This window comes from Suricata suricatta, chromosome 9 (genome assembly GCF_006229205.1).
Source record: "Suricata suricatta isolate VVHF042 chromosome 9, meerkat_22Aug2017_6uvM2_HiC, whole genome shotgun sequence".
Taxonomy (NCBI): Eukaryota; Metazoa; Chordata; class Mammalia; order Carnivora; family Herpestidae; genus Suricata; species Suricata suricatta.
In genome coordinates, this window is record NC_043708.1 from 128,888,106 (window position 1) to 128,914,845 (window position 26,740).

General features: G+C 57.3%; 1 protein-coding gene across 1 annotated transcript in view; it reads left to right on the forward strand.

Annotated features, from left to right (window-relative positions):
- RGMA (repulsive guidance molecule BMP co-receptor a) overlaps positions 1 to 26,740 on the forward strand; it is a gene marked incomplete at its 3' end in the record, with an annotated part of 43,010 nt that extends 16,270 nt beyond the window's left edge. Inside the window, exons 2-4 of the mRNA XM_029952293.1 lie at positions 28 to 143; positions 17,272 to 17,786; positions 26,186 to 26,740. Coding sequence (XP_029808153.1) covers positions 28 to 143; positions 17,272 to 17,786; positions 26,186 to 26,740 — 1,186 coding nt within the window. The remainder of the gene's footprint in view (positions 1 to 27; positions 144 to 17,271; positions 17,787 to 26,185) is intronic.

The window sequence follows — 26,740 nt, forward strand, 5'->3', positions numbered from 1 at the left end:
TTCTTCTCTTCTAAACTCTTCTTCCAGGGAGAGGCTAGTGGTAACAGGCCGAGCTGGATGGATGGGTATGGGGAGAGGGGCAGGACGTTCAGCCCTGGGATTCTGGCCGACCCTCGCCTTCCTTCTCTGCAGCTTCCCCGCAGGTAAGGCACTGCCCCCGGCGCGAGGATGGCCCGCGGGCCGGCTCCCCGGGCCTTGTCGCTGCGCTCGGCCACGCGTCCGCGAGCCGGACGGAGCTGAAGTCCGCCGGCGCCCCCGGGACCCCCGCCTCCCTTCTCCACCGCTCTTTGTTTCTCCCGCGCCCCGCCGAGGGCGCGATGGATACCCGTGGGGGACCGACGGGGTGGCAGGCCCCCGTCCCGGCTGCGGGAAGAGGCGGCCGGTTGCCGGGAGGTCGCAGGGGCCGGGAGCGCCTCCCTCGTGGCGAGAAAGGGGGTGCCGCGGACGCGCCCCTTAGGGGCCCCGAAGGAGGGGTGGGGTGGGGAGCACGGACTCGCAGCAGCGGGCACTTTCTCCCGCTGCTCGCCCACCAGCGTGCAGACCTGCGGCGTGCCCAGGGGTGGAGCCGGGGCCGCCCCGGAGGTCCCAGGCCAGTCCCCGGCCGCCCCCTCCTCCGGGACGCCGTCCCGCCCACGCGGGGAAGCCCACGGACTGGGCTCCCGCGAGCCCGGGTTCCTGTTTGATAACATTCCGCGTCGCCCCCTGTTTGTTTTTATTGTGTCAGAAAGGGAGAGAATTTCAGAATTAAAGCTGAAAAAGCCATCTGTTTCCAATGAATCCCCCATAGTTTTTCACAATGTTTTTGGCAGATCGCTGCTTTCAAATTCCTCCGAGCCCGGACCTCTTGTTTTTGTTGGGGGAAGGGAGACCAACTCCACAGAGAAGCATTTGTTCCTTCCCAAACGCTCCAGTTTCTTTACCCCCCCTCCTTTCGGGGGGGAGGGGGAAGGCACGAAACTTAAATCCCCGGTCTGTTTTCTTTATAATGTTTCATAAAACTTTATTTCATTTTGGCCATATGCTCCTCACAGCCTGGAAACGCCAGTTAAACCCTTTAGACCCACTTTTCTCTTGCTAAAAATACCAATAAAGGCAGTGTCACGGGCCAAATGGCCCCCTTTGCAAGGCGGGATCTGCCGTCTCCGTCGTGTTGCGGGGCTCGGAGGTGTCTTTCCGGGCCAGACGCGGATCCGCAGCCCCCCGCGCACCGCTGAGCTCTTTGCAAGAAAGATTCCAGTTAGGCTGGGATTGGGTTGTTTTGTTTTGCTTCCCAGCCAACTGGGTTTCAGGAACTGGCAGAACTGGGCAGTCCGGGCTCGGCCTGGCTGCAAGTTGGGGCTGCGGGCGGGCGGACGGTGCTGGCAGTGCTAAGGGGCAAAGGATCAGTTTACCTTCTCGCCCCAGCCCTGCTCCGGGGCCTCCGGCGCCAGCCCAGTCCAGCGCGCCCAGCTCACTCAGCAGCTGCGCGCCCCAAGGGCGTCCGGGACAGCCTCAACCTGCTCCCAGCTCTCTGGATTCCACCGGGGAGGCTCCGGCTAAGGACAAGATGGGGGGGGGGCGTCAGTTGCTCCAAAGAGGCCTTGGACCCCGTGGGCCCCCTCCCCGGAATACTAACACCCCTGTAGTGAGTCCAGCAGCGGGGTTGCCTACCGCCTCTTCGCACACATACCTTTTAAAAGGCACAGAAGGGTTTGGCCGAAAGGCTGATTTGATTCTCTTCCCAAAACTTAAAAAATAATAACAAGGACCGTCATCTTTAATAAGAAATCCGCCTTCTGGAGAAGCGGGACTTTGCTATGCCTGAGCCTCTCGGTTTGGTCTAGATAAAGATCCGGCCCCGTTGGAAGTTTTATCAGATGGGTTGATAAATAGCTTTTGTCCCTTGGCCGCCTTGGGGGATGTGATCTCAGCTCAGAGCTGAAATGGAGAAGGGGGGCTTAGAGGCCCTTAAAACAACACCTTCCCGCTCTTAAAGGGGCAGCACTTGTTAAGTTCTTGAACTGGGTGAGGAAAGGGAAGGCTGGTGGGAGGTGCTCAGGAGTCTGGGGGCAGCTGCCAGCGTGGGGGGCGGAGGTTGTGGCCGATTTCATGTCTCCACCTTAAAAACTTTTTAAAAGTATCCCCCCCCCCCCAGTCGGCAGAGCAAAGCTGGTGAGTTATAGAATTCAGAACTCGAATTCCATCACTTTTGTTTCCTAGAAGCTCATTTCTTTTTTGGCTTTGAGGCTGGTAACTAAAACCTGGCACATAGAGAGATAGCTGCTGCTCTGTCATGCCAGCTGGCTCCGGTTTCTTCTAATTTGAGGCCTTGACAGCTGCATTTCGTCAAAATTGCCCACCTTACTGAAACAGCTTCCAAGTGGCCCCAAACCAAATGCACCATGGGCTCCAAAACCTTGTATGCCCAAGAAAGCTGAGTCAGAAGACCATTCCCTAAGTAGGAGATGAAATGGGTCGTTTTTGTAGTAAAGAGATGGACTGTCCTATTCTTTGACCCAGTGACCGAGGGGCTGCTTTGGAATAAAGTCAGTGACGGAGGGAAGGGCAGGGAGGGCCGGGTGGGTGCCGGGGGGAAAACACAAAGCCTTGGCAAGTTCGAGGCACAGAGACCCCTAGGGGCCCTGCGAGCTGCCCACTGAAGACAGGTGGCATCTGGCTGGCGCAGCCACGTGAAAGCATAGGTTTGTTCAGGGCCGGTGAACTTGAACGGCTGCCAGGAGTAAGCCCGTAGGAGTACAAGTTAAATTGGACATAGTTATGTGGAGAAAGATGCCTTCATCTCTATAGACTGAAAGGGCTTTTGTGTCTTTTGAGAGTGTTTGCGTGGACTCAGCCGGTGGGTATGACACCCCTACTACGTTCCGGACGCAGTGACGGGTGTCGGGGCCCTCCTCCGTGCAGGGCCAGCAGAACACCAAACTCCTAAAGGGACGAGGGTCTGCAAGTTTCCCTTGGGCTCTAAGGGTGCGCCTTGGACAATGGCATGCCCACAGTGGTTGGACCAGTGGCCACGTCTAGCTGGGGCAGGGAGGGGGGCGGGGAAGGACGAGGCCCAGAAATGTCTTCTCAGGAGGAATCGTCCACAAATAACATCTTGTTCGAGAACTAATTAATAGATCCTTCTTAGACGTTGAAAGCTTTGTGACTTTTCAGATTTAAAAAATTTTTTTTTAGTCTTAATTTTAGAGAGAGAGTGCATGCGTGAGAGTGCAAGCAGGGAAGGGGCAGAAAGAGATGGAGACCCAGTATCCAAAGTGGGCTCCAGAGCTGTCAACGCAGAGCCTGACAACATGGTGGGGGCGGGGGGTGGACTCGGACCCAGAACACAGGATTGTGACCTGAGGTGAAGTCAGACGCTTAACTGACTGAGCCCCCGGGCGCCCCTCTGATTTCTAAGAGAAATTTATCAAAGACCTCTGTTGCGGATATTCGGGTATCTTCCGTTTACTTCATGTGGATGCTGTACTCCAAGCACAGTGTGGTCCTTAGACCACAATCCCCTGGGAGGCTTCTCCCCCTCAGACTCCCTGAAGCCGGTGCTCTGGGGTGGGACTTCACCAGGCCATCTAGGGGGTTCTGATGCACACTCAGGTGTGAGGGCAGTGATTCTAAGAATTATTACCCCGTGGCCTTTCTTTTTCCCTCATTTCTTTCCCTTCACTTTTAAACTGCACCTGTCACAGAAATGTGACATCCTCAGAGGAGACACGAAGGCTTGGGGGGACCAAGGCTCTCCGCTCTGTCTCCGGGCATCTCTGTCATAATAGAGAGGAGAATAGTGCTGTCAGAGCTGCTGTTTAGAAATGTGCCTGCAAGTCCCTTTGCCACATTTTTGTCTTCCCAGTGGGACTTCGTGTCCCAAAGGCAGGGAATGAAGTGATGTCTGGTCGCAGAAGCCCGATGACAGCAGAGCCAGTGAGCAGCTAAGAGGTCTGCAGGGAAGAGCCTGGGCTTTGGGGGGAGAGTGAGACATAAAATCTTGTGCCCCGTTTGGCCCCCGGGATGAGGAGAGGGTCTCTGGTCTTGTGCTTGAAGAAGGGAAGGCTGTCTGCAAGGTTAGCAGTCGCCCGCATCTCAGAGAGGCGCGGACAGGCTACGGTGAAGATGCTCCGTGAGATGGTGAAAGGGGGCCCAGGTCCCTGTGAAGGTAAGGGGTTGATGGGGTGGGGACCAGTGTATGTGCCAGGGGTCCCGTGGTTCGTGCACCAAACCATCTCTAGTGAAATGTGCAAGGCACTGGACAGAACTGGGCAGAGGACCCCAGCTTTGCATTTTGGTGGCCTGATTAGCCACCGTGCTGCCTCCCTGCTTGGCTGGATTCAACCTGCAGGCAGTTTCTTCTAGGGTGACCAGCTCATCCTAGTACCGCCCCCCCTGGACTCATGGGTTTCAAGCTGAAAGTCCCAAGTCTTTAGCAACCCTCTCAGTCCTAGGCACACCAAGGAGGCTGGTCACCCTAGACCTCTCCCTGCCTGGCCCCCAGGACTAGTGCCTGGTTTGAGTCTGTGAGGGAGCCCGCTGCCCAGAACCTCGAAGCCCTGAATGCCAAGTGGGCCTCTGCATTCAATCCAGTTGCTTGGGGGCTGGGCCTCCCTCCTCCACTTTTCCCGCCTGTTCCCTTTGTCTAGCCCTAGGACCCTCCTCCCTCTACCCACTAGCCCCCTTTTAGCACAAAAGTCCTGCTCAGGAACTCATCCTTCCTTGTAGCCCTCTGAAGCATCCAAAAGGATGGATTTCTGGCCCCACGCTTTTCCCAGGCCTCATTCGAAGGGTTTCTGGAACATCCCCAGGTTCCAGGTCACTCCTGCCCGCCCCCCTACTCCACCAGCACCCACTCCACCTTCCCTGTACGCAGCCCCCAGGCCTTCCTTGCCCTGTTTGGGAAGGGCATGCCCACCTGATCAAGACCCAAGTTCATTGCTGTCTGTTGGGGTCGAGTGCCATCTCTCCAATGACCTAGACACCTGTCCCCTGGCTGCAGACACCTTGCTCCCTCCTGGTTTCATTGCTTCGCGGGTCTTGGGGGTTTGCCCTCTTCTAAATCACCAGTTCTGTCTACACGGACAGAACCGCATTTTCTGTTCTTTCTTCCTGCTATACACGGCGCCATCCTGGGAACTGAAGGGCCCTTGGGTCTTTTTGCATTTGCTAGGTTTTTTTCTCAAGAGACAGAGACCACAGATTTTCCCCCAAACACCCCGGTATTTTTTCTAAAATAATCTTCGGGGTTATGAAAGCAATACTCATTTTTAAATCTCAACACCAAAAAGGGTAAAGAAGTACATGAAAGTAACCCAAATTCCAACCTCCCACAGATAGCCGTCACATCACTGCTTAAGATTATGAACATCCTTTGAGACATAATACCTTATGCTGTTCTCACCAAAGAACGATCATTTGAAGGAGAACAATAATTTTTAAAGCTCTCCTCATTTATTGAGCGACCACAGTATACTGGGCGCTCCGCCAGACAGTTTAAGTGCAACACCTCGTGAGATCACCACACCTTCCTCACAAACATCTCTGTACCAAAGAGGAAACAGAGGGTCACAGAGGTTGCCTGACAGCTAGCGGGTGACCCCGCCTGGGGTAGAACACAGACCCCGCCCTTTTCCATGGACCAGATTGTGAATGAACATTAGATTTGCTTCATAGCCTATTCGAGTGTGTGCTGTGTTAGCATATAAGACTTCAAGGTGGGGAGGGAAATAAGTATGCGGAGATACTAGATAGCAGAGTGAAGCGCTGACCGCATGGTCTGTGGACCTAGCGTTCTTTTGCCTCATCCCAAAGGCCCTCTCCACTCCCCGTCCATCCCTGGCTAAGCATTTCCGAGAAGGAGATGCCACCCAGCCATAGGTCAGGCAAATAAGTTGGCAGGGGCTGTCATTGTGCAAATTTTCCCAAGTCAGATTTATGTCTTTTGGGTTTTGCTTATTTATTCATTTCATGCACCATTTCACCCGAGCAGTCGAAATACCGAGACGCCTATTAAAGTGATCCGTCTGCACCCAGGTCCCCGCAGAAAGGAGCCCATTATTGCTCCCCACGCTAAGGAATGCCCCATGAACACAGGCCCACACATGTGTGCGCCGGCCGGGCGTGTGCCCAGCTGGCATGCGTGTGCCGTCCCACTGCATGGTGGGGGCTGCGCCTGCGGATGGTGGTGAGGGAGAAAAAGCCACTTCAAATGGATCTGGACCTGGAGCGCCCAAGCAGATGAGCTGGGGGTTGCTGGAGGCAGAGCCAGGATGGAAAATGATCATTTCTAGAGCCAGCCCTGGACTCGGGGAACGGGGTTATGTCTCCAAGCCGGAAAAACACGCTGGTCACCTGAAAGTTTCATTGATGGCTGAAAAGTGATGTCGTTGCCGGTAACCGCCCTGCTTGTGGAACCCGGGCAGCGGTATTAGCCTGGAATCTTGCGCCTAGGTCAGCCCTTGGTCATCATGGGTCCCTCTTTTCAGTTTGTTGTTGTTGTTGTTGTTGCTGATGTTGCTTCTTTTGAAAGAGAGAGAAGGAGAGAGCCAGAATCCCACACAGGCTTCACACTGCCAGTGCCGAGCCCCATGTGGGGCTCGAACCCACAAACCATGAGATCATGACCTGAGCCATAACCAAGAGTAGGACGCTTAACCGACCGAGCCACCCAGGCGCCCCCATCAGGGCTCCCTCTTAACCCAGAGAAGCCCTCAGCCACCTGACTGACAGGCCTGCCTGTGGCCTTGGTGAACACGGTGCTTCAGAATGTCCCATTGATCTGGCCCCACGTGGCCCTGGGGGGGGGGCGTCCAGTTTGGAAAGCTGAGGTGTGCCCTTTTCCTTGGCACTCAGGGTGGTTTCTTGCAGCAGCTTGGCGCGTGTGTGGTGGCTGGGGCAGAGCAGCCCCTGCTGAGTGTGACAAGTGTGACAAGGGGGCAGTGCCTCCTGCCTCAGCTCAGTGGGTGGCACTGGGCCACCTCTTCCCACACTGGGCAGGGAGTTAACCCCCAGCTCCCCAGCCTCCCCACCTCCCCTTCTTAGATCAGTTGAGATTCTTGGAGAACCTTCCTCTTGCCTGGCTCTTTCTCCTGGACAATGAGGTTCCCAGAAAAGTCCCAGTGCCTTCAAGGGACTCACAGGCTAGGTTGGTCGCCCCCCACACTTGCCCCCCACCCTCGCCGAATCAACTTGGGCTGCAGAGAGAGAAATGCTTTTTAGGCAAGTTGATCATTTCTGGCTTCTTGCAGGGTAAGTAGGGTGACATCTGCCACACCTGAGGAATTACTCAGGGTGTCACCTGGCTGTGTTCCTGGAGGCATCTGATGTCAAACACCTGGATGTTTCCTGCAGGAGTGACACAAACAGGCAGCTTTAGACATCTCTTTATTTATATATATATATTTATTTAGTTGGGGGAGAGCGTGAGTGGGGGAGGGGCAGAGAGAGGAAGACAGAGGATCCGAAGCTGATGTAGGACTTGATCCTGAACTGCAAGATCATGCCCTGAGCCATCCAGGTGCCCCGCTTTAGGCGTCTCTTAACTCAAGAAGACTCCAGAATGCAGCCCAGGTCAGAGTTTGCTGCATGTTGGCACTAGATCCTATCGCGTCCCCTCCCTGATTCCTGAAGAGGGTGGGGAGTGGCCAGCTGTCCCCATGCTGAGTGCCGGGAGGCTGGCGCTCATGGTTTGGCGCTGCCCTCGCCTCCTCCTTCAGGACCCCCTGTCACAGCTTGATGATTAGGGGGAGCCGAGGGCCTCTGCTGTCCAGGGTGGATGGGGGACAGGCCGAGGGGACAGGAACAGGAGGTCTCAGGCTTCAGTGCTGACTTTGCCACAGAAGTTAAGCAGTGACCGCTCACTGTGCATGTGCTTTGCCTGCTTCTACCCCGACTAAAGCCACCACCTCCTAAAATAGCATTCTGATCATGCCATGCACTTCCTGAAAATTATCGCGGGGCTCCCTGCCATCAACCGCATCTAGTCTGAAATCCATAGGCTGGTACGTCAGGGTCCAGTCAGGATAACAAAACCACATGGGCTGTTTCCCCGGAGGGACCTGAATGTAGGGGTTTGGTAAGCATTTGTGGGAGCACCGGGGCCAGGTATCCAAAGAGGGTACTTAGCACAGTGATGGAAACCGCCTGGGGACAGCGCCCCCTTGTGGTGGAGTCTCACGGAGCCGGCGGACGGCAGGAAAGGGGTTTGATGTCCCCTCCCCCCATAGCAGAAGAAAGCATATTGGAGCTGAGCGACACTTGCTACCAGCATGCAAGCAGCGTGTCACCTCCAGCCAACCTCAGCTGTGTCGGAGGCCCCTGTGCCTGCTCACCTGTCTCGCCTCAGCTGGTCCACTGGCCACGCCCCTCCCCCCCGACCTGGCTGAACTGCTGCTTTTCCTGATCCCTCTGCTGACTCCATCCTTACATCTTTCTTGTGTCCTAGTCTTCAGACGAAACGTGTTTGCTCTGCATTCCAGAAGTTTGCTAGCTGCCCCCACCTGAGCAGAGAAACGACCTGTGGCTTGTTGCAGGAACAGCGGGAAGCACGGGGTAGGGTCCAGAACTTATAGCAAGTAAATGACTTTAGGCAGGGGCCATTCTAGCCACGGAGTGGGAAAGAACCAACCTGACCGTGGGGCTTGGATTCAAAATGAGCGCTATCCCTTTAAGAGGAGGCAGGTTTCCCCCTTTCCCGGCTCTCCTCACCCCTCCTCCTGTACAGCGACTGAAACCTGATCTAATCCCTTTGCACGCGGGTAATTTATTGGTCTATTGGGCTTTTCTTGGTGGCAAATTGCATTGTCTTTATTCCTGGGTTCGGGGCCGCAGAGCAGCTCGCCGCATTCCTGAGACTCGCTTCTCTGAGCGATCCTTCACACCCCCTCGGTGCACAGTGAAATAAGTTTTATTGGGCTTCTTTGTTATGCAAACAGGGCGGTAATAATCAGGCTATTATTCTGAGAGATTGGGCTTGATTAACAGTTCAAAGGAGGTCTCTGAAAGCAGCTAAAGCCGCGCTGGTGCATAAATATTTCCCTCCCGCCCGGCTGGGTACCGCTGATGCTGCGGGCTCCCTGCCCCCGTCGGTTTCCGAGAGGCACTGGGCCGCCCGTTAAAGGAAAGGAACGAAGTCGTTCAGGCTGTGAGGCTGTGATTTCCCTCCCTCGCAGGTCTCAGCGCACAAAGCCCGCCTCCCCAAAAAGTGAAATGTTATAGATGTGGGGTTGTCGGGGCAGGTGGGAGCCGCCAGCCTCCCGCGGAGGCCTAGGAGAGCGCTGGGTTGGGGACTTTAAAAAGGCATCACAGGGGTGCCTGGGTGGCTCAGTTGGTTGAGCATCTGACTTCAGCTCAGGTCATGATATCACGGTTTGTGGGTTGAGCCCCGCATTGGGCTCTATGCTGCCTGCTAGCTTGGAGCCTGGAAACTGCTTCGGATTCTGTGTCTCCCTCTCTCTCCCTCTCTGCTCCTCCCCTGCTTGCTCGCTCACTCTCACTCTTTTTTTCAAAAATGAATAAACATTAAAAAATAAATAAAAAGGCATCAAGTCTCCCAAGATGTTTTGAGCGTAGGGTGTGGAAGATGAGAGACCCCTGCTCTCAGGATCTGTGGGCAGGAGGGGACACCTCAGCGGGAGGACACAGTCAGTTCAGTGAGGCCCATGGCAGCCAGGGGACACACAGGGGAGCTGGTGGGGGGTGGGGGAGCCGTCTTCAATATTTGAGCCTTTTCTGTGTGGCCCTGGAGAGCAGCCAAGGCCCCTCGGACACCCTTGGAGGCTGATACGGGTCCACAGCTGGAACTGCCTAGAGCAGGAGGGCCAGCCCTGCTTTGGCAGGTTCCCGGTGGTGGTGGTGGTGGTGGTGGTGGTGGTGGTGGCGGCGGCGGCAGAGGCCGGATGCCCACCTGGGAGGGATGGTACAGGGCAATTCTCCGCTTCTGCCGTGGAGGCTGCCTGGAGGTGGAAACCAGGGACCAGGGACACTTGGTGGCCCTGAGACCCCAGGTTCTAAGTCTCCACCATGCATCTTAAGAAACCAACAGTGTTTGGTCACCACGTGTTCATTAGATAAAGTGATCGTAATTAGGTAGATTGCACAGAGAAGCAAGGGATTCGGGTGCCGCTGCAGAGTCAGAAGGCAATGGGTCTGATGTTTGGGGGTGGGCAATGTCTCCAGGTCTGAGCCCTAAGGGGCTACCCTGCCCTCTAGGCTTTGCCTACGCCCACCCTTAAAGCCAATGCACCCATCTGGGGTGGGGGGGGGTGCTGGGGGCAGTTCTGGGGCTTCCTGTCATGAGTCCCAGCCAGCCAAGATCCTCGCCTCTGCGTGCCCCTCCATTTGTGCCCCCCTCCCACTAGCTCATCCCCAAGTCCTCAGCCTTCCGGAGGCCTTTGTCAAACCCAGAGACACGCAGAATGTGCTTCTAAGGAGCATAACGTTCTGGGTGGCAGCTTTGCATTTCCCTGGGTGTCTGAGGTGGTGCCCCGGGTCCCAAGGGTCTAGCAGAGGCCCCAGAGGAGGCTTGCCTGAGGACTGGAGTGGCTAAGACAGAAACAAAGTTCAGGAGAAATTCTTACTTCCCATCAGATTCTTAATCCCCTGGCTCTGGGCACACTGGCTGCCTTGGATCCGCTCAGAGGTCGCCAATGGGCCAGAAGGGTCCACTTTGCCACCTGCAGGCACCAGGCAGGGAGGGGACAGTCACCCCAGCAGCAGCGAGGGCAGCTTGCTCTGAACGCTGGTGTCCCCTTCTGCCCGCATGAGTTGCAGTGAGATCTCTTCCAGACTCTCACACTTTCCTCTTCTTGCTTCCTTCCCTGGATGTTCACATCAGAAATAAGTCCAAAGTTTCCTGCCTGGCATGAAGGTCTCCTGCCTTTTTCTTTTTTTTTTTTTTAAGATGCGGTACATAAAAATCAGCCCCTCCGTGGTTTCTTTGGCAGGTGACCCCACAGCCACGAGCTTTTCCTTTTGATGCTGGGCCAGGTTACATTGAGGTCCCTGACCCAGGGTGGCCTTCAGCCGGTGATTTAGTGGAGTGGATACGGGGCGGCAGGAAGACTCCAGCGAGGGGTCAAGGGCCCCTCAGCTGGCCACCCGTGGGGGACCCTCCAGCTCAAATGTGCCCAAAGCCCTTCCTTGACCCCCAGGAAATGACGGCTCATGCATGACCACTTCGGGCAGACCAGCCCAGGAGAGCTGCGTTACCGCCTGCAGAGAAGGCAGAGGGGGACAGGACCCCTCAGCTCTGGTCCCAGGCAGTCACTGATCTCTTGGAAGTCACTCCCCCCCCTCCCCGGAAAGATAGCTCCTTCATCTGTGGTGGGAGGTACTTGGACTTCCCCTTAAACTGTCAGGAAGGTGTGAAAGGCTGGCTCAAGTCCCCCCAAGGGTTTGGGGCAGCTAAGGAAACCCGCGGGGGAGGGGGGGGTGGGGGTGTCATTTTGCATTAGGACTTGCTCCTGTATCTCCAGGCAGGCCTTTCTGCAGGAAAAGCGTGCCATCCATTTGGAGGGTGGTGTGATGGCCCTGGGAACAGACAGGTAACGATGACTGTGAGTCAGGAACCGGGCGTGGTCAAAGAAAACCCATCTTGTTGCTTTTGGGGATTTCAGGACCTGGGTCGTTCTTGGCTGGTGTCCCAAGCCAGTGCGCTTTGAAAAGGATAGAAGGAGGGGCACCTGGATGGTTCAGTGGTTTAAGCATCCAACTGCAGCTCGGGTCCTGATCTCACAGTTCGTAGGTTCAAGCCCCCCATCCGGCTCTGTGCTGACAGCTCGGAGCCTGGAGCCTGCTTCAGATTCTGTGTCTCCCTCCCTCTCTCTGACCTTCACCGGGTCACACTCTGTCTCTCTCTCTCTAAAATAAATAAATATAAAAAAAAGAAAGTGTAGAAAGAGCCCCAAAGCCTGTGGCTGTGTGACCAGGTGTACGTGCATCTATCAAATGCAGATAAAATTCTGCAGTGAGGGCCTGGCGCTCAAGCATTTGCAGTCTGACAGGTTAAGGAGGTCTGGGGCGTTGTTATCATTATTTCTTTTTGGAGGTGAGGCTCGGCTTGTGTGTCCCCCCAGCTACACCCACCGGGGCATCCCTGCGCGCTCACGCCCTAAAGGGCAGCGCCTCCTCTTTATTATCTTTGTGGCCTCACAGCAAATGGGCAGGGCCGGGTGTGTGTGTGTGTGTGTGTGTGTGTGTGTGTGTGTGTGTGTGTGTGTGTGTAAGTGCAGAAGGTGAAAGAGCAGGGGAGAGCAGGTTGGGGGCTGAATGCCCTGGTTTACCTCCCTCCTGCGTCAGCGCACGCGGGAGGAGGGGGCTGTTTAATGCCTCTAGGACTCAGTTTGCCTGTCTGTCGAATGGGGATAACAGGTAGTCCTGGGTTAATGGAGATACATGTAAGTGCTCAGTACACAGTAGCTGATAGGCAGACCTTAGCCTCCCCCACAAATGATCATTTAACCAAGTAAAGACACAAAACTGACTTCCACCAAGCTCCTCCCAGTGTCTCAGGGTTTGCTGCCATCAGTTCCACTGGTCCCTGAAGTAGATACTGGCCAAGGTCCTGATGCATCCCGGCGGCACAGAGAGCCGCATCGTGCGGCCCGTGGCCACACAGCCACTGAGCAGCACAGCTGGAATTTGACCACGGTCCTCTGCCCCCAGAGCACATCTGTTAAACCCTCCCCACCACACTGCCTCCCAAAGGGAGGTCCCCCGTGTCCTGAAAATCTCCAAGTCAGCATTGTCCAGTGACACAAAATCTGTCACAGGCTGCTTGTTCACATGGACTTGACCCCGGTGTGGTCTCTGGGAAGGGCCATCGCAGGTGCCTTCATTTTGCTTGGTCTCAGGGACCCCGAGGTCTGTGCATTTACTCATTAACAAGAGTAAAGGCGAACTTGTAGAAATTGTGCTTTGGGACCCAACGTTGTGGAATCCGCCATCTCTCCGGAAATGAGTGGAAGAGGCGTTGGGGGGCGCCTTGGCGACAAGGGGATGGGGACTGTGACAGCGGGAAGGCCACACACGGACACTGGGTCACACAGGCTGGCAGGACAGAGCAGGAGATGAGAGCTGGGTTTGTCTCTGCCTCCTGGGTGCCCTCTCCCCCTTCAAGAGCCCGGAGAGTCATCCCAGCCTGGGTCACCCCACGTGACCACAGGTCCTTTCAAGGAGAAAGGACAACGCAATAGTTGAAGCAGAACCCACCTCATCTTTTGGCCCCTGGCCACTCGAATATCTCCAGTGATCCTGGCTTCTGCAGGGGGGGTGCGGGAGGGCCCCGGAAGGGGAGGAGAGATGGGAGGGAAGGCTTGCAGTTCTCGCAGCGTGGTTGGCTTCTGGCAAGAGCTCTCCTCCCCTCTGCAAGCCGGCGCCTTCTTGCTGCGTCCTCACACGGCAGAGCATGAATCCGCGCTCCCGTGTCTCTTCCTAGAAGGACCCTGATCCCACCATGGGGGGGGCCACCTCGTGACCTCATCCAAACCTAGTCATCTCCCAGAGCCCCTTCCCCTCTCCAAGCACCATCACACTGGGCTTGGGGCTGCAGCGTAGGAATTTGGGGCAGACGCATTCCGACCACAACGCTTTCCTTGGTGCCCCCCTTGGGGAGTGTGGTGCCCAGAGAGGGGTAGAGGGAGAGATGCTCCAGAGCCCTTCCTGTCCCCGTTCTGTCCCCACCTTTGATTTCTAACCTCTTACCTCATGGTGGGGAGGGGCGTTATCTTCCTCCGAGACCTTTGTCAGGGCCTCTGTTTGCTGAGTGCCCGCTGGGTCCCAGGCAGGCTCAGTGCATCCAATTTAATCCTCAGCAGCTCTCTAAGGCGGCCGCTACCCCCATTCACAGATAAGGAAACTGAGGTAGAGCCACGTTCCCACAACTACTGGTAGGGGACAGAGTGGGACCTCGAACCACCCCACCTGGCCATGGTCACCCTCACACCTCTCCATGTCTGTCCGGGTGACAGCATCGGGAACATTCTGCCCCATGGCTGAGAATGGGGATGGGCAGGACTTAAGGGGAGGGAGGGGTTGGAGGGGCTCCCCTCCGTGGGGACCCGGCCTCAGATGGAAGGCTTAGTTCCTGGGTGCGAGGGCAGCCCAAGAGCAACCTCAGGGTCGCTGCGGGTGGTAGCCCTGTGGCTCTGGTAGGTGAAGGAGCCCTGCGGAGTCTGAACTGAGAGATGAAAGACCTAGTCTCTGAGGGCTTGGGTTCGCCCAGGGCTGCTTAGGGTTCGCTCCTTGGGAGAGCTGGCCCCTCTCTCTGCCCTCCTCTGCAGCCCCCGCCCAGGCAGCTGGTGTGCAAGGCGACATCCTAGGTGCGCTGCTCTGAACAGAGTATCAAGGGCCACATCTGTGCAGACAGATCCCACCTGATGTCCCCAGAACATGTGAGGGACCTCCTTTCGGGGCACCTCCGTAGGATTTCAGGCATGAAGTCCTGACACACTGGAAAGCTTTGCAGCCGGAAACCTGCTCGGGGCCATTTCCAAGACGGTGAAGGTACCAGACTGTCATCACCATCTGGGGGGGTCCCCCATTTGTGGGGTTAGAGACACAAATAGAGTCAGGAGTGAGGCACCCTGCATGTCCCACATTGTCTGTGTGCAGGCTGGTCCTGCCCCCGGCCCCTTTCCTGACCCCTGCCTTCCAGCCCCTGGCCAGCCTGCAGGCAGTCCCCTGAGCTGGGGACCAGGCCACCCAGAGCCTGCAGACCACGGGCCTCCCAGCTGGTGGGGTCCTCAGGCAGAGGCTGAGGGCCGCTTCGCGGTGAAGTGTGCCCTTGGACCACTCAGCAGCTGCTGGAATCAATCGTGAATGCGCTAATTGTGTGATGACTTGGAAATGCCCCCCACGTAGGCTCTCAGGTCCAATGGGCCAGATTCAAATCCAGCTTCAGCTTCTTCAGGGAGACCTTGGGCAAGAGGAGCAGCCGTGCTAAGCCTGGCTTGGGCCCCGGGGCTGCCAGGAGGGCAGCTGAGGTGAGGCCCTGGCCCGAGACTGGAAGGAGCTGTGACTTAACTCTCCGCTGTCCCAGGTCAGCTGTCTCGGGAGTGGAGGCTGGTGCAAGTCGTGCTTGGGCTGCAGTGGGCTGGTTGTAAAGGGGCTGGTGGTCTCCTCTCTCCACTTAGGGCATGGCGAGGGCTGGAGGGGCACCCACACATGGTGGCAGGCCGGGCTCCAGGGGCTGGTGGGTGAGCAGTGGGCACAGCCCGGGCACCGGCCTGTGTCCCATTGGGGTAGTTTTCTTCTTTGATATCGTGTCTCCAGGACTCTTAGAAAGCCTCCCCTCCTCTCCCCTCCCCTCCACCAAGAGGGGCTCCTCTGCCTACTCCCACGCAGGCCACTTTAGCATCTTGGGTAGGTTGGGTCTTGGTCGTCTTCTGTAGGTTATCAAAATATGAAGACAGCAGGGCACTTGGGTGGCTCAGTCGGTTAAGCCTCCAACTTTGGCTCAGGTCATGATCTCACTGCTCGAGAGAGCCTGGACCCTGCTTCAGGTTCTCTGTCTCCCTCTCTCTCTGCCCCTCCCCAGCACTCTCTCTCTCTCTGTCTCTCTCTCTCTCTCTCTCTCTCAAAAATAAACATTAAGAAAAAGTTGGGAAAAAAAAAAGAAATACAAGGAGAGCATGGCTGGAGAATCTTCTAGCTGCCTTTCAAAGGACACCTGCCCCGAAGAGCATGTCCCTGTGGGAGGGAGACCATGCAGGGTGCGGGGGAGGGGGTGGCTGTCTCACCCACACCTTTCCTCCCATCCCCCCAGGTGCCATGTTATAAGCCAAGTCTGCTGAACTCTTCAACGTTAAAGCTATTAACATGGAAAATCCGCGGCTCTTCTATCCTCTTGGTTTTATTTGTCCTAATACACGTTGAAGTAAATATGTAACATCTCAAAAGAAAGAAAAGGTCCACCCAGATTCCACCTGAAACACCCGAATTGGCCAGCTCTGTGACAAAAACAGAAGTCGGGGGAGGGGCCTGAATTTTAGGACCCAGGTGTGGGGCCCGCCTGGTCAGCTTCAGCCCCAGGCAGGTGACTGTGGGGGCATAGATCCCCCAGAGACAGGCCATCCAGGTGCCCAGGTTCTCAGGTGGCTCCGTCCTTCACCTGCCTGGGCGTCCCTCTGTCCCTGCTTTTATGTGCAACTTGATTTTGTAGGTCAAAAGCAGCACCAGAGAAGCAAACCGATTTTTCCAAGGGTTCATGAGCCAGGCTAGTGGCCTGGGCAGGACTGGCTGAAGCAACAGCCCCATTCTCCGGCTGATCACTCCAGCACTGGGCTGCAGCTGCCCCCACCCCCAGCCTGCCCAGCCGGTCCACCAGCCACGTTGCTGCTAGAGCCTGTGTAGAAAGTTCCCTCCTGCAGCCCGGCTGCGTGCCTGTGGCCACTGAAGTCACGACAGACTGTGCAAAGGAATCTGGGAGGCCGGGAAAGGGCAGGTTCTGTGTCCGGGTACAAGATGCAGGTGTGGTAAAGCCCCAATTTTCAGGTGCAGTCACTTGTAGCTAATTATGACTAAGGTCTCAAAGCCTGTCAGTGACTATCTAAGAAATGAACGTTAAGGCAGATCCAAGGTTCTTACTCTCCATGGCTTCCCAGCTTGTCGTCCTGAGCAGGATAGAGGAGGGACGGAGCTGTGGTGACCAACAGGGACGCTTCTCTTGCTCTGCAAGACAGGGTGACCCCAACCAAGTCTTCTGTGACCAAAGTTCACAGAGTCAACTCACCAACATTCATGGAGCTTCTGATCTAGTCAGTGCCGTCCTTGGTCCCGTAACAACACTGAGCAGCCTCATAGGGTACATACTGTATTATCCTGTTTTATGGAAGTATAATGAGGCACAGAGAAGCCCCGTGACTTCTACAAGGTCACACAGTAGCAGAGGCCAGGCCACATCCTGAATAGTGGAGCTTCAGTATTTGGGGATCACTGGGAAAGCGTCAGCGGACATCCAGCGCCGCAGAGTAGCATGTGAGCTCGCAGAGTCTCGCTGCCCAGAAACACTGAAGGCCCCTCTTTATAGGCTGGGAACAGTGGGAGGGGCCTCCACCAGCCCTGGCGGCGGAATCGGCCGCCAGGCCACTCTGGCGGAAGGCTAGGAAGGGCAGGTTGCACACTGCACAACCACCTGCAGGGACTATTTGCCATCTGTGTGCAAACGTGCAGCGCATTGTCGTCCCCTGGGCAGGGATGTCCTTGTGGGAGTTGCTGCTGCCCGGCCCCCAGGGGTGAGGGGGCGGAGCTCGCCCAGTGACCTTGACGGCGCGTTTCTTCCTCTCCCCACAGCAACGTCCCCGTGCAAGATCCTCAAGTGCAACTCTGAGTTCTGGAGCGCCACGGCGGGCAGCCACTCCCCGGCCTCGGACGACGCCCCCGAGTTCTGCGCGGCGCTGCGCACCTACGCCCTGTGCACACGGCGCACGGCCCGCACCTGCCGGGGCGACTTGGCCTACCACTCGGCCGTGCATGGCATAGAGGACCTCATGAGCCAGTACAACTGCTCCAAGGATGGCCCCACGTCGCAGCCGCGCCTGCGTACCCTCCCGCCGCCGGGCGACAGCCAGGAGCGCTCCGACAGCCCCGAGATCTGTCACTACGAGAAGAGCTTCCACAAGCACTCGGCGACCCCCAACTACACGCACTGCGGCCTCTTCGGGGACCCGCACCTCAGGACTTTCACAGACCGCTTCCAGACCTGCAAGGTGCAGGGCGCCTGGCCCCTCATCGACAACAATTACCTGAATGTGCAGGTCACCAACACCCCCGTGCTGCCCGGCTCGGCAGCCACCGCCACCAGCAAGGTAAGGCTGAGGCCCTGGCAGCCCTGCGTGACCAGGGCTCAGATCCAGACATCCCCTGTACCCTCCCCAGAGTTCTTATTTTCAGTAAATGGGCTGATGACTTAGTAATGTTCCAGAGAATTTTTATCAGGAGATCAGCCACCCTGGAACCACCTCTTCATGCTGCCTGGAGTGTGGTATTTCTCACACTGCTGGCCACCGCCCACCAGGGATTTGTGAAATCAGTTTTCTGGGGTCTGGAACCAGCATACCAATGTCACCTTTTTTTTTTTAATTGGGCAGGGTAGACAAGATGGCATAATCTGGCTCCAATAGGAAAGGCAGGTTGTGAATGCACCGTACGTGGTAAGGGGACACGTTTCAGGAGGCTCAGTTTCAGTGTGTGTGTGTGTGTGTGTGTGTGTGTGTGTGTGTGTGTGCACGTGCTTGCGTGTGTGTGTGTGCATGCACGTGCATACCAGTGCAAATGCTGGGTCCAGGTATAATGTGGGTTTCCTCCTGGGGTGGTCGTCCACAAATTTTATTTATTTATTTTTAATTTTTTAAATGTTTATTTTTGAGAGAGAGAGAGAGAATGAAAGTGCATGAGCAGGGGAGGGGAAGAGAGAGGAAGACAGAATCCGAAGCAGGCTCCAGGCTCCGAGCAGTCAGCACAGAGCCCATTGCGGGGCTTGAGCCCACGAACCACAAGATCATGACCTGAGCCGAAGTAGGATGTTTAACCAACCGAGCCACCCAGGTGCCCCATCCACTCTGGGCTTGTCCACAAATTGTAGAAACGCTCTTCAGAGCTCTTGGTTGCAGATTTTCGGGATATTCTTTTCTTGCCCCCAAACTATATTGTGGTAGAATTCCAGTATTAAAACCCCGATAAAAGGGGAGTCTCTCTACAGATGTGTTTCCTCATTGCTCTCAAGGAGCTTCTAGACGGCCCTGCCCAGGGCTTCTCACACGACTGCTCAGTTACAGACTGAACAGGTTTTAGGAGATGGTGATTCTGGCCCCCTCCCCCCACCCCCAGGCCAGCATAATACCAGATCTCTGGGTTGGGTCAAGTGTGTGTTCTTTTTTTAAAGCCCCCAGTTTGGCTGGGGGAGGGGGTGAGGGAAGCTGGGTTGGGAACCAGGGCTGTAGGACGCTGATGTGGTCAGCAGGGCTGCAGGGTACGGTCCTGCCCTCCTTTTGCCCCACGCCTGTATTAAGAGGCTGCGGCCCCAAAGCAGAGAGGGCCGTGGTGTCTGGGAACAGGTGAGGACAGAGAAGCAGCTCACTGAGTTCCCCAGGGGCCACCCACGCAGCCCTTCTCTCCTCCCCCGGGCCAGCCCCAAACTGGGAGGTGCCTCCCCACCCAGAGTGTAGTCAGCTGGGAACAGCAAGCTAGCAGTGACCTGATGCAGGGCGGGGGGCAGAAGGGTAGTTCTAGACTCCGCCACGTTCTCATTCTCGTTGCCATGAAAGGCGGTTCCGAACCACCTGGAGCCCCAGAGGCCGCTGAGAGCCAGTCATCCTCTGACCCAGGGAGGCCTCAGCATCTGGGTGGCAGGCCTCAAGTCCTGCTCACAGGGCCACAGCCAGAGGCAGCCACGCGTGTGGCCCGTGGCCCAGGTACTTGGACTCCCCCATCCTTCCCAGGTCCTCCCTCCTCTCCCCACTTCCAAGAGGGCCTCCCGTGGCCTCCCCTTGAGACTCAGCCAGAGGGCGCAGCCTCAAGGCCAGGAGGGTGGTGGGCTCTGGGAGGGCAAGGGATGGGGGTACATGTGCGTCCTTGGGGCGTGGACCACTGCAGCCCCCAGGGCTTTCCCGGTTGGCAGTGGGTCTGTTTTCCTAGGAAAAGCACGTTGCAGGCGACACATTGGGCAGCCCAGGCTGGTCCACAAGGGCGTTTCTGTTCCTTCCTGTCCCTCCACGCCCAAGAGGAGGACAGCAAGGTGACCTGGCAGCCAGGAAAATTCCCACCGTCTCCCCCTGCTCCAGTGGCCTTTTCGTGCCTCCAGAGGGTCTCCTCCTGGGCCCATCTGCAGGAGCAGAAACAAGTGGGTCTTGGCCCCACAGATGCCCCAGCAGGGTCTTGGCACGAAGCCGGGAAGCCTAGCGGGCGGCAGAATTGTGGCCAGCGCTCCGCAGACAGAGGGGCCCACGTCAAGGGCCCAGCCACCGTCCCTGCGGCCCCTGCACCTACCCACCTCCCTCCTTCCCTAGAGCCAAGATAAATGAACGCCAGGAGCCTGAGGCTGCAGCTTCTAAATCCAGCAGCAAACATACTGCGGGAGGGGACTGCGCCTCCCTGTCCTGTCCTGGCAGGGACACACAGGGGAGTTTGAGGGTGTGAGAGCGACGTGGGCCTTGCAGGCCCTGCCCCTCCTAACCCGGGGCGGTGTGAGCACCCAGTGTGGTAACAGAGCCAAGCACAGACCTGGGAAGAATTGTGGGAGGAATCAGGGGGCTCTGCTCCCCACTGCCCTGGGGCGGGGGCGACAGGCTGGAGGGAGAGCCTTTGGGCCACATCTGGTTGTGTCGCACAGGCTAGGGTGACCTGCCTTGGCTTAGAACCCCTGGATGCCACCCCCCGCTCTTCATGGGCACACACTGGGGCCCTGAGTCCAGCGATGCTGTCCCCAAACCAAATGGATCAGTGGTCCTTTCGTTCTTGTGTGCCACCCATTCAGACGCCCACTCTGTGGCAGGCGTGCCGCTGGGCCCTGTGGCCAAGAGAATTGCCGGACGGGATGGGAGCACCTCTCTTCCTGTCTGTCCCGGCATGGAGGTTCTAGAAAGTAGGGAGCTCTTCCACAGAGCCGCACAGACCCAGCCCCTTTCTGCCGTGACCTCGCATCACCTCTGCCATCCCGGCGGGCTGAGCTCCCAGCCGCCTTCTGTTACACCCTCACCAGCCTGGAGGCCCGGCCGGACACCCGGCAGTGACGGGGTCGGTCTGCTCAGGCCTCGGGGCAGACAGGGTACCCGAGGGAGGGGCATTGGTGGCCCGTTTCCAGGGCCCTGGGCCTGCCTGCGCCTGTTTCTTTAGGTTTCCACTACACAGGTGTGTTGGTTTTGTTCATTCATTGATTCAGCAAACGTTTATGCAACACCCCAGGGGTGCTTCCTCCCCTCCTGGCAACTCCCAGGCTGATGATGAAGAACAAAGCTGACCAAGGGGTGCCTGGGGTGGGTGCAGGATGCCCAGGGCCTTGGGCGGCCCAGCTCTGCCCGCAGTACTGGGCGGGGCCTCCTGGGGAGATGGGGTGGGGGAGGGTCAGGAGGGACGGAGCCGAAGCCTGGGGGAGAGATGGGAGGGCAGCCTGGAGCCTGGGGGAAGGCACCGAAGCCAAGGGGCTGTTATCTCGGAGGGGCCTTGGTGCCTCCCCACCAGGGCCCTCTGCCTGCCTCTTCTGCCCACTTGAACCCACTGTTCTCCACCAGCCCCTCGCCCAGGGGGCCTTGGCTCGTTTCCTGGGATACCAGCATTATCCGGCCCTGCCCAGCTCGGTCCTCCGTTCTTGTCGGTGATCAAGATGTAGGGTTTTCCAGCCCAAGCCGACATTTTATCCAGCTCTCTGCCCCACTTCCCCCGACTTCCTCCTGTGCCCAGCCCCCAGCTTCACTGTGCTGGTAGCACCCATTGTACAGAGGTGAAAACTGAGGCTCAGGGAGGAGAGGAACTCGGGTCTCTGCTCTGCCCGCCTTCCCTCCAGAACTCAACCACGTGTCCCGCTGCCTCACTCTTCTCTTTGGTGCGTCCCCCCCCCCCCGGAGTGTGAGCTCCTTGGGGGCAAGGGTCTCGGGCTCTTCGGCCCTGTCGTGTGGCTCCAGCTCCCAGTGCTGGTCCCAGCCAGGTGGGGGGTGGGGGGACAGCGAAGACAGGAGTGGCAGCCACACCCGTGGCCATGCTGGCGGTGAGCCGCCCCGCTTTCGACAGGCCCCTTCATGCTGTTACTTGTGGTTGCGTCCCTGGCACTGGCACCAAGAAGAGTCTCGTCCTGTCAGCCTTCCAGGAGCCTGTCTCCACGAGAGACGACGGTTAGAGGGAAACCAGCCTTTCCTGTTCCAGGAGGCTGATGGCACTTGGAAGGCAGCGGCACCCCCCTCCCCTGCCCACCGCCCAGCACACCAGGCAGGGACACCAGAGCCCCTCGCCCCTCAGCCCCCGCCCCACCAGTGGCGGGACCACCCACTGTCCAGACCACCCTGGCTGCACCTCCCCTCGCCCCCTCCCCCACCACAGGCAGCCTCCACGTCAGGGCAGGAGCCACGGGATGGAGAGAAGGAAGCGGCAGGAAGTAGAGCCTAGAAGTCGCCATCTTGGTAGGCCAGCGACGGTGGACAGCAGAGGCCCCTGGGGTCAGAGAGCAGGGCTCCAAGCAGGGCAGGGAGGCCGTGGCCACCATTGACCACCCACAGCAAACCAGAAGGCTACCGCTTCCCAGGAGGCCAGGCGGTGACCTCAGAGGGAGGGATGGGGAAACGGAGCCCAGTGTCCCGAGCGGCCAGCAGCACGTGCCCCGCTCGGTCCCAACCATTCACCGGGCCCCACAGGCACAGCACCGAGGGCCTCAAGACTGCCGAGGACCCACAGGAAAGCTTTTGTTTGTTTTAAAGTCAGGAGGAAAAACTCATCTTGAGCCAATCTAGACGGTTTATTAGTTTGGACACCAATGCAGTCACAAAATGTGCTTTTAATATTTTGGATGGAGGGAGGCCCAAGAGCCTGGGAACCCCCCAAAGGTCTAACTGCCGCCTTTCTCTCGTCCCCTCATCCTCACCTTTCTGAGTGTCCATGTGAGAAGGGGGAGTTTCTCTCTGAAGGCCCAGGCCCCTCATGCTCTCCTGTCCTGGCCACCCGTACGCTTTACCAGTGTGGGGGTGCCCACAGAGCAGCGACGAGGCAGTCCTGGGTACCTCCAGCTGGGCCCTGGCTACCCTGTTGGTCTGCTCAGCCCAGAACTTTCTGTGGCCCCTGGGCCACCCCATCTAGGCCTCAGGCCTGGACCCATAGCTCTGCTCCTGAAGCCCCAGGCTGAGACAGGTCCCTGCTGCTTCCCCCTCAGCCTCCTGTCTGTGCCCTAGGGCCACCCCCACACCCCCTGAATTGCAGCTGCACCGCCTGGTCTGTGGCCCAGTCCCAGACCCCACCCTCAGCCCTGGCCCTTCCTGCCCCTCAGCCTGAGCGTAGGTCCTCCACAGCTGTCCTGCCTTCCCCTTGCCCGGAGGACCTGCTTGCGGTTTCTAGCGTGCGTGGGCCTTGCCCACCCTCTACCCTGAGGGCCCCCCTAGGCAGTCATCCGGTGCCATATCGGCCAGGGTGCCAGGCACAGAATTCAGCCACATAGGGGCATCCGTGTCGCCAGCAGCACCCTGCCTCTTGCTGGGGACCTCCTGGGCCTGCAGACCCTCTGAGCTGTTACCCCCTCAGCTCGCCAGGAGCGCAGCTCCCGGGGCCAGGAGGTTGGGGCTTGGTGGCTGGGGTGGGGGTGGGGGTAGGGAGACAAGTTCTAGGAATAGTGGTTAGGGGCGGGGGTTAAGCAGGGAGCCCCAAAAGGCCTGGGTGCCCCATCTTGCCCCATGACCCCACCTGCCTCCCTGGGTTTGGGCTGGAGTCCCTTGGCTCAGGGAGGCAGTGGCCTCAGAGGTGCCCCAGAGGCGCCCCAGAGCCACTAGCAGTTAAAAGCGGACACCCGGGAACGGGAATGAAGGGGGGATGGTGGTGTCTCTCCCAGATTTGACTCCTGTCTCCAACCCATGCAATCTTCCCGGTTGGGATTCAGGAGAAAGGAGCCGCTGGCACTGCACCCAGGACAGCATGGGGAAACGCACGCACTCCCTGGGCTGCTTGTGTCCCACCCTCCTCCTGAGGCCTCCCACCCTGTGGGCTTGTGGCTGGAAAAAGCCCAGGGGCTGGAAACCAAGACACGAAACTCGGTTCTGTCTTTTGCTGGCTGTGTGACCTTGGGCCAGCCCTTGTACCTCTCTGAGCCTGAATCCTCTGCACTGTGAAGGGGAGGGAATGTCCTTCTCCCTGACAGTGCCACACAGAAGTCATACGTATGGTGCCCACCACACCCAATGGAGCGACCGCGCCTGTGTCTGTGGGTCTCGGGAGGACAGTTAGCAGTGGTGCCATCCAGCCGCCTGCTTCTGCCCCAGCAGCTGAGCCCAGCCCCTCCCCCCCAGCTGCAGGTGCCAGCGGAAATGGGCCCTCTTGCTGTGGCCCCGGCCCTGACCCAAGTGCTCAGCATGGAACCCTGCTCTGTCTTCCTCCCTCCTCCTCCTCTTCCTCCTGCTCACCTCTGAGGCCCCGCTAGGTGGCCCCTCGGGGCAGCTCTGCCACAGTGGCCTCTGCCTGCTCACTCTCCGAGCAAGAGTCTGTTAACCTTCCGCCAGTGGCTCACAGTCGTTTGGCAGGAATTTGGCTGCAGGTCTGGTGGCTTGCGAGATCTGTGGGGTGACTGTGGACCCTACTTGTTTCCTACGGCTGCCGTAACAAATGCCGCAAACTCAGCGTTTCAAACACGCAGAAGTGTATTCGCCCATAGCTCTGGAGGCGAGAAATCGGAAATGAGTCTCTTCAGGACTAACAGGAAGGTACTAGGAGGGCGGGTCCCTCTCGAGGCTCCCAGGAGAATCTGTTTAGTGCCTCTTCCAGCCTCTGGTGGCTGCCCGCACCCCTGGGCTGTGGTCACATCCCTCCAGTCTCGGCCTCCGTGGAGAGTCCTCCCCTCTTCTGTGGTCCGATCTCCCCCTGCCTCCATGTGAAATTTTTCTTTATGTTCTTTATTTATTTTTGAGAGACAGAGAGAGGGATACACAGAATCCAAAGCAGGCTCCAGGCTCTGAGCTAGCTGTCAGCACAGAGCCGGATGCGGGGCCTCGAACCCACGAACCTTGAGATCATGACCTGAGCTGAAGCCAGACACTTAACTGACTGAGCCACCTAGGTGCCTCCCCCCGCCTCCATTTTAGGAGGATACATGTGATTATACTTGGGGCCTTCCCCAGAGACTTCGGGATCATTTCTCTGTCTCCGTATCCTTAACATAATCACATCTGCAAAGACCCTTTTGCATAAGGTAACATTCATAGGTGGCCGAGATTAGGGCCTGACATCCTGGGGGTCATTACTCAGCCTACTATAATAGATAATGAACTTTTATTTTTAATTAGCTATGCATTTCTTTTTACGGGTCACCTCTCTCTATATAGTCAGTGAGCTGGTTTCCTATTTAGGGTGGTGATTTAAGTTCCCTTTCTAAGTCAGTTGTTTTTTGTTTTTGTTTTTAAGTAAAACATGTTGTGTGTTGTATTTTTTTTACTGTCTTTAATTTTAATTTTTTTAATGTTTATTTATTTTTGAAAGAGAGGGACAGAGCATGAGCGGGGGAGGGGCAGAGAGAGAGTCACAGAATCTGAAGCAGGCTCCAGGCTCCAAGCTGTCAGCTTGGAGCGCGAACTCACGAACTGTAAGATCATGACCTGAGCCCAAGTCGGATGCTTAACCGACTGAGCCACCCAGGTGCCCCAAAGTTTTTAATTTTAATTCCAGTATAGTTAACCTACATTATTATATTCGTTTCAGCTGTACAATATAGTGATTCAAGAATTCTATACATCCCTTAATGCTCATCTTGTTAAGTGTATTCTTTTAAAGTTATAATTTTTTTATGTTTTATTTAATTTTGATAGAGAGAGAGACAGAACATGAGAGGGGGAGGGGCAGAGAGAGAAGGAGACACAGAACCGGAAGCAGGCTCCAGGCTCTGAGCTAGCTGTCAGCACAGAGCCTGACGCAGGGCTCGAACCCACAAACGTGAGATCTGACCTGAGCCGAAGTCGGAGGCTTAACCGACTGAGCCACCCAGGCGCCCCATATTCTTTTTAAGTTAAAAAAATTTTTTTTAAGTTTATTTTGAGAGAGAGAGAGAGGGAGAATCCCAAGCAGGCTCTGCACCATCAGCACAGAGCCCAGCATGGGGCTTAAACCCACAAACCATGAGACCGTGACCTGAGCCAGAACCAAGAGTTGGGCATTTAACTGACTAAGCCACCTAGATGCTACGTTAAGTGTATTCTTCATCCCCATCCCCTATTTCCCCCATCCCCTCTCCCACCTCCCCTCTGGTAACCATCAAGTTCATTCTCTGTAGTTTCTTGGTTTCTGTTTCTTATATTCTCTTTCCCTCCTTTTCCCCCCCTCTTTGTCCTATAGTAAAGTTGTTTTAAGGAAAAATATTAAGTGCCTAATAATGCAGGTGGCACCAAAAGGTGACCAAAATGGGGAACTGGAGCATTGTGGGGGCCCCTCCTGTCCCCAGCATCTGCGGCAGGGAGCTGGGCCATCCCCCCCACCCCCACCCCCATCTCAGCACCGCCTAACCCCCTCTCTCCGCCCCTCCCCCCGCCCCCAGCTCACCATCATCTTCAAGAACTTCCAGGAGTGCGTGGACCAGAAGGTGTACCAGGCTGAGATGGACGAGCTCCCGGCCGCCTTCGCCGATGGCTCCAAGAACGGCGGGGACAAGCACGGAGCCAACAGCCTGAAGATCACCGAGAAGGTGTCGGGCCAGCACGTGGAGATCCAGGCCAAGTACATCGGCACCACCATCGTGGTCCGCCAGGTGGGCCGGTACCTGACTTTCGCCGTCCGCATGCCGGAGGAGGTGGTCAACGCCGTGGAGGACCGGGACAGCCAGGGCCTCTACCTCTGCCTGCGCGGCTGTCCGCTCAACCAGCAGATCGACTTCCAGGCCTTCCGCGCCAACGCCGAGGGCCCCGGAGCCCGCAGCCCGGCGGCCGCCAGCCCCGCGCCCCCGGCCCCCGACACCTTCCCGTACGAGACGGCCGTGGCCAAGTGCAAGGAGAAGCTGCCCGTGGAGGACCTCTACTACCAGGCCTGCGTCTTCGACCTGCTCACCACGGGCGACGTGAACTTCACGCTGGCCGCCTACTACGCCCTGGAGGAC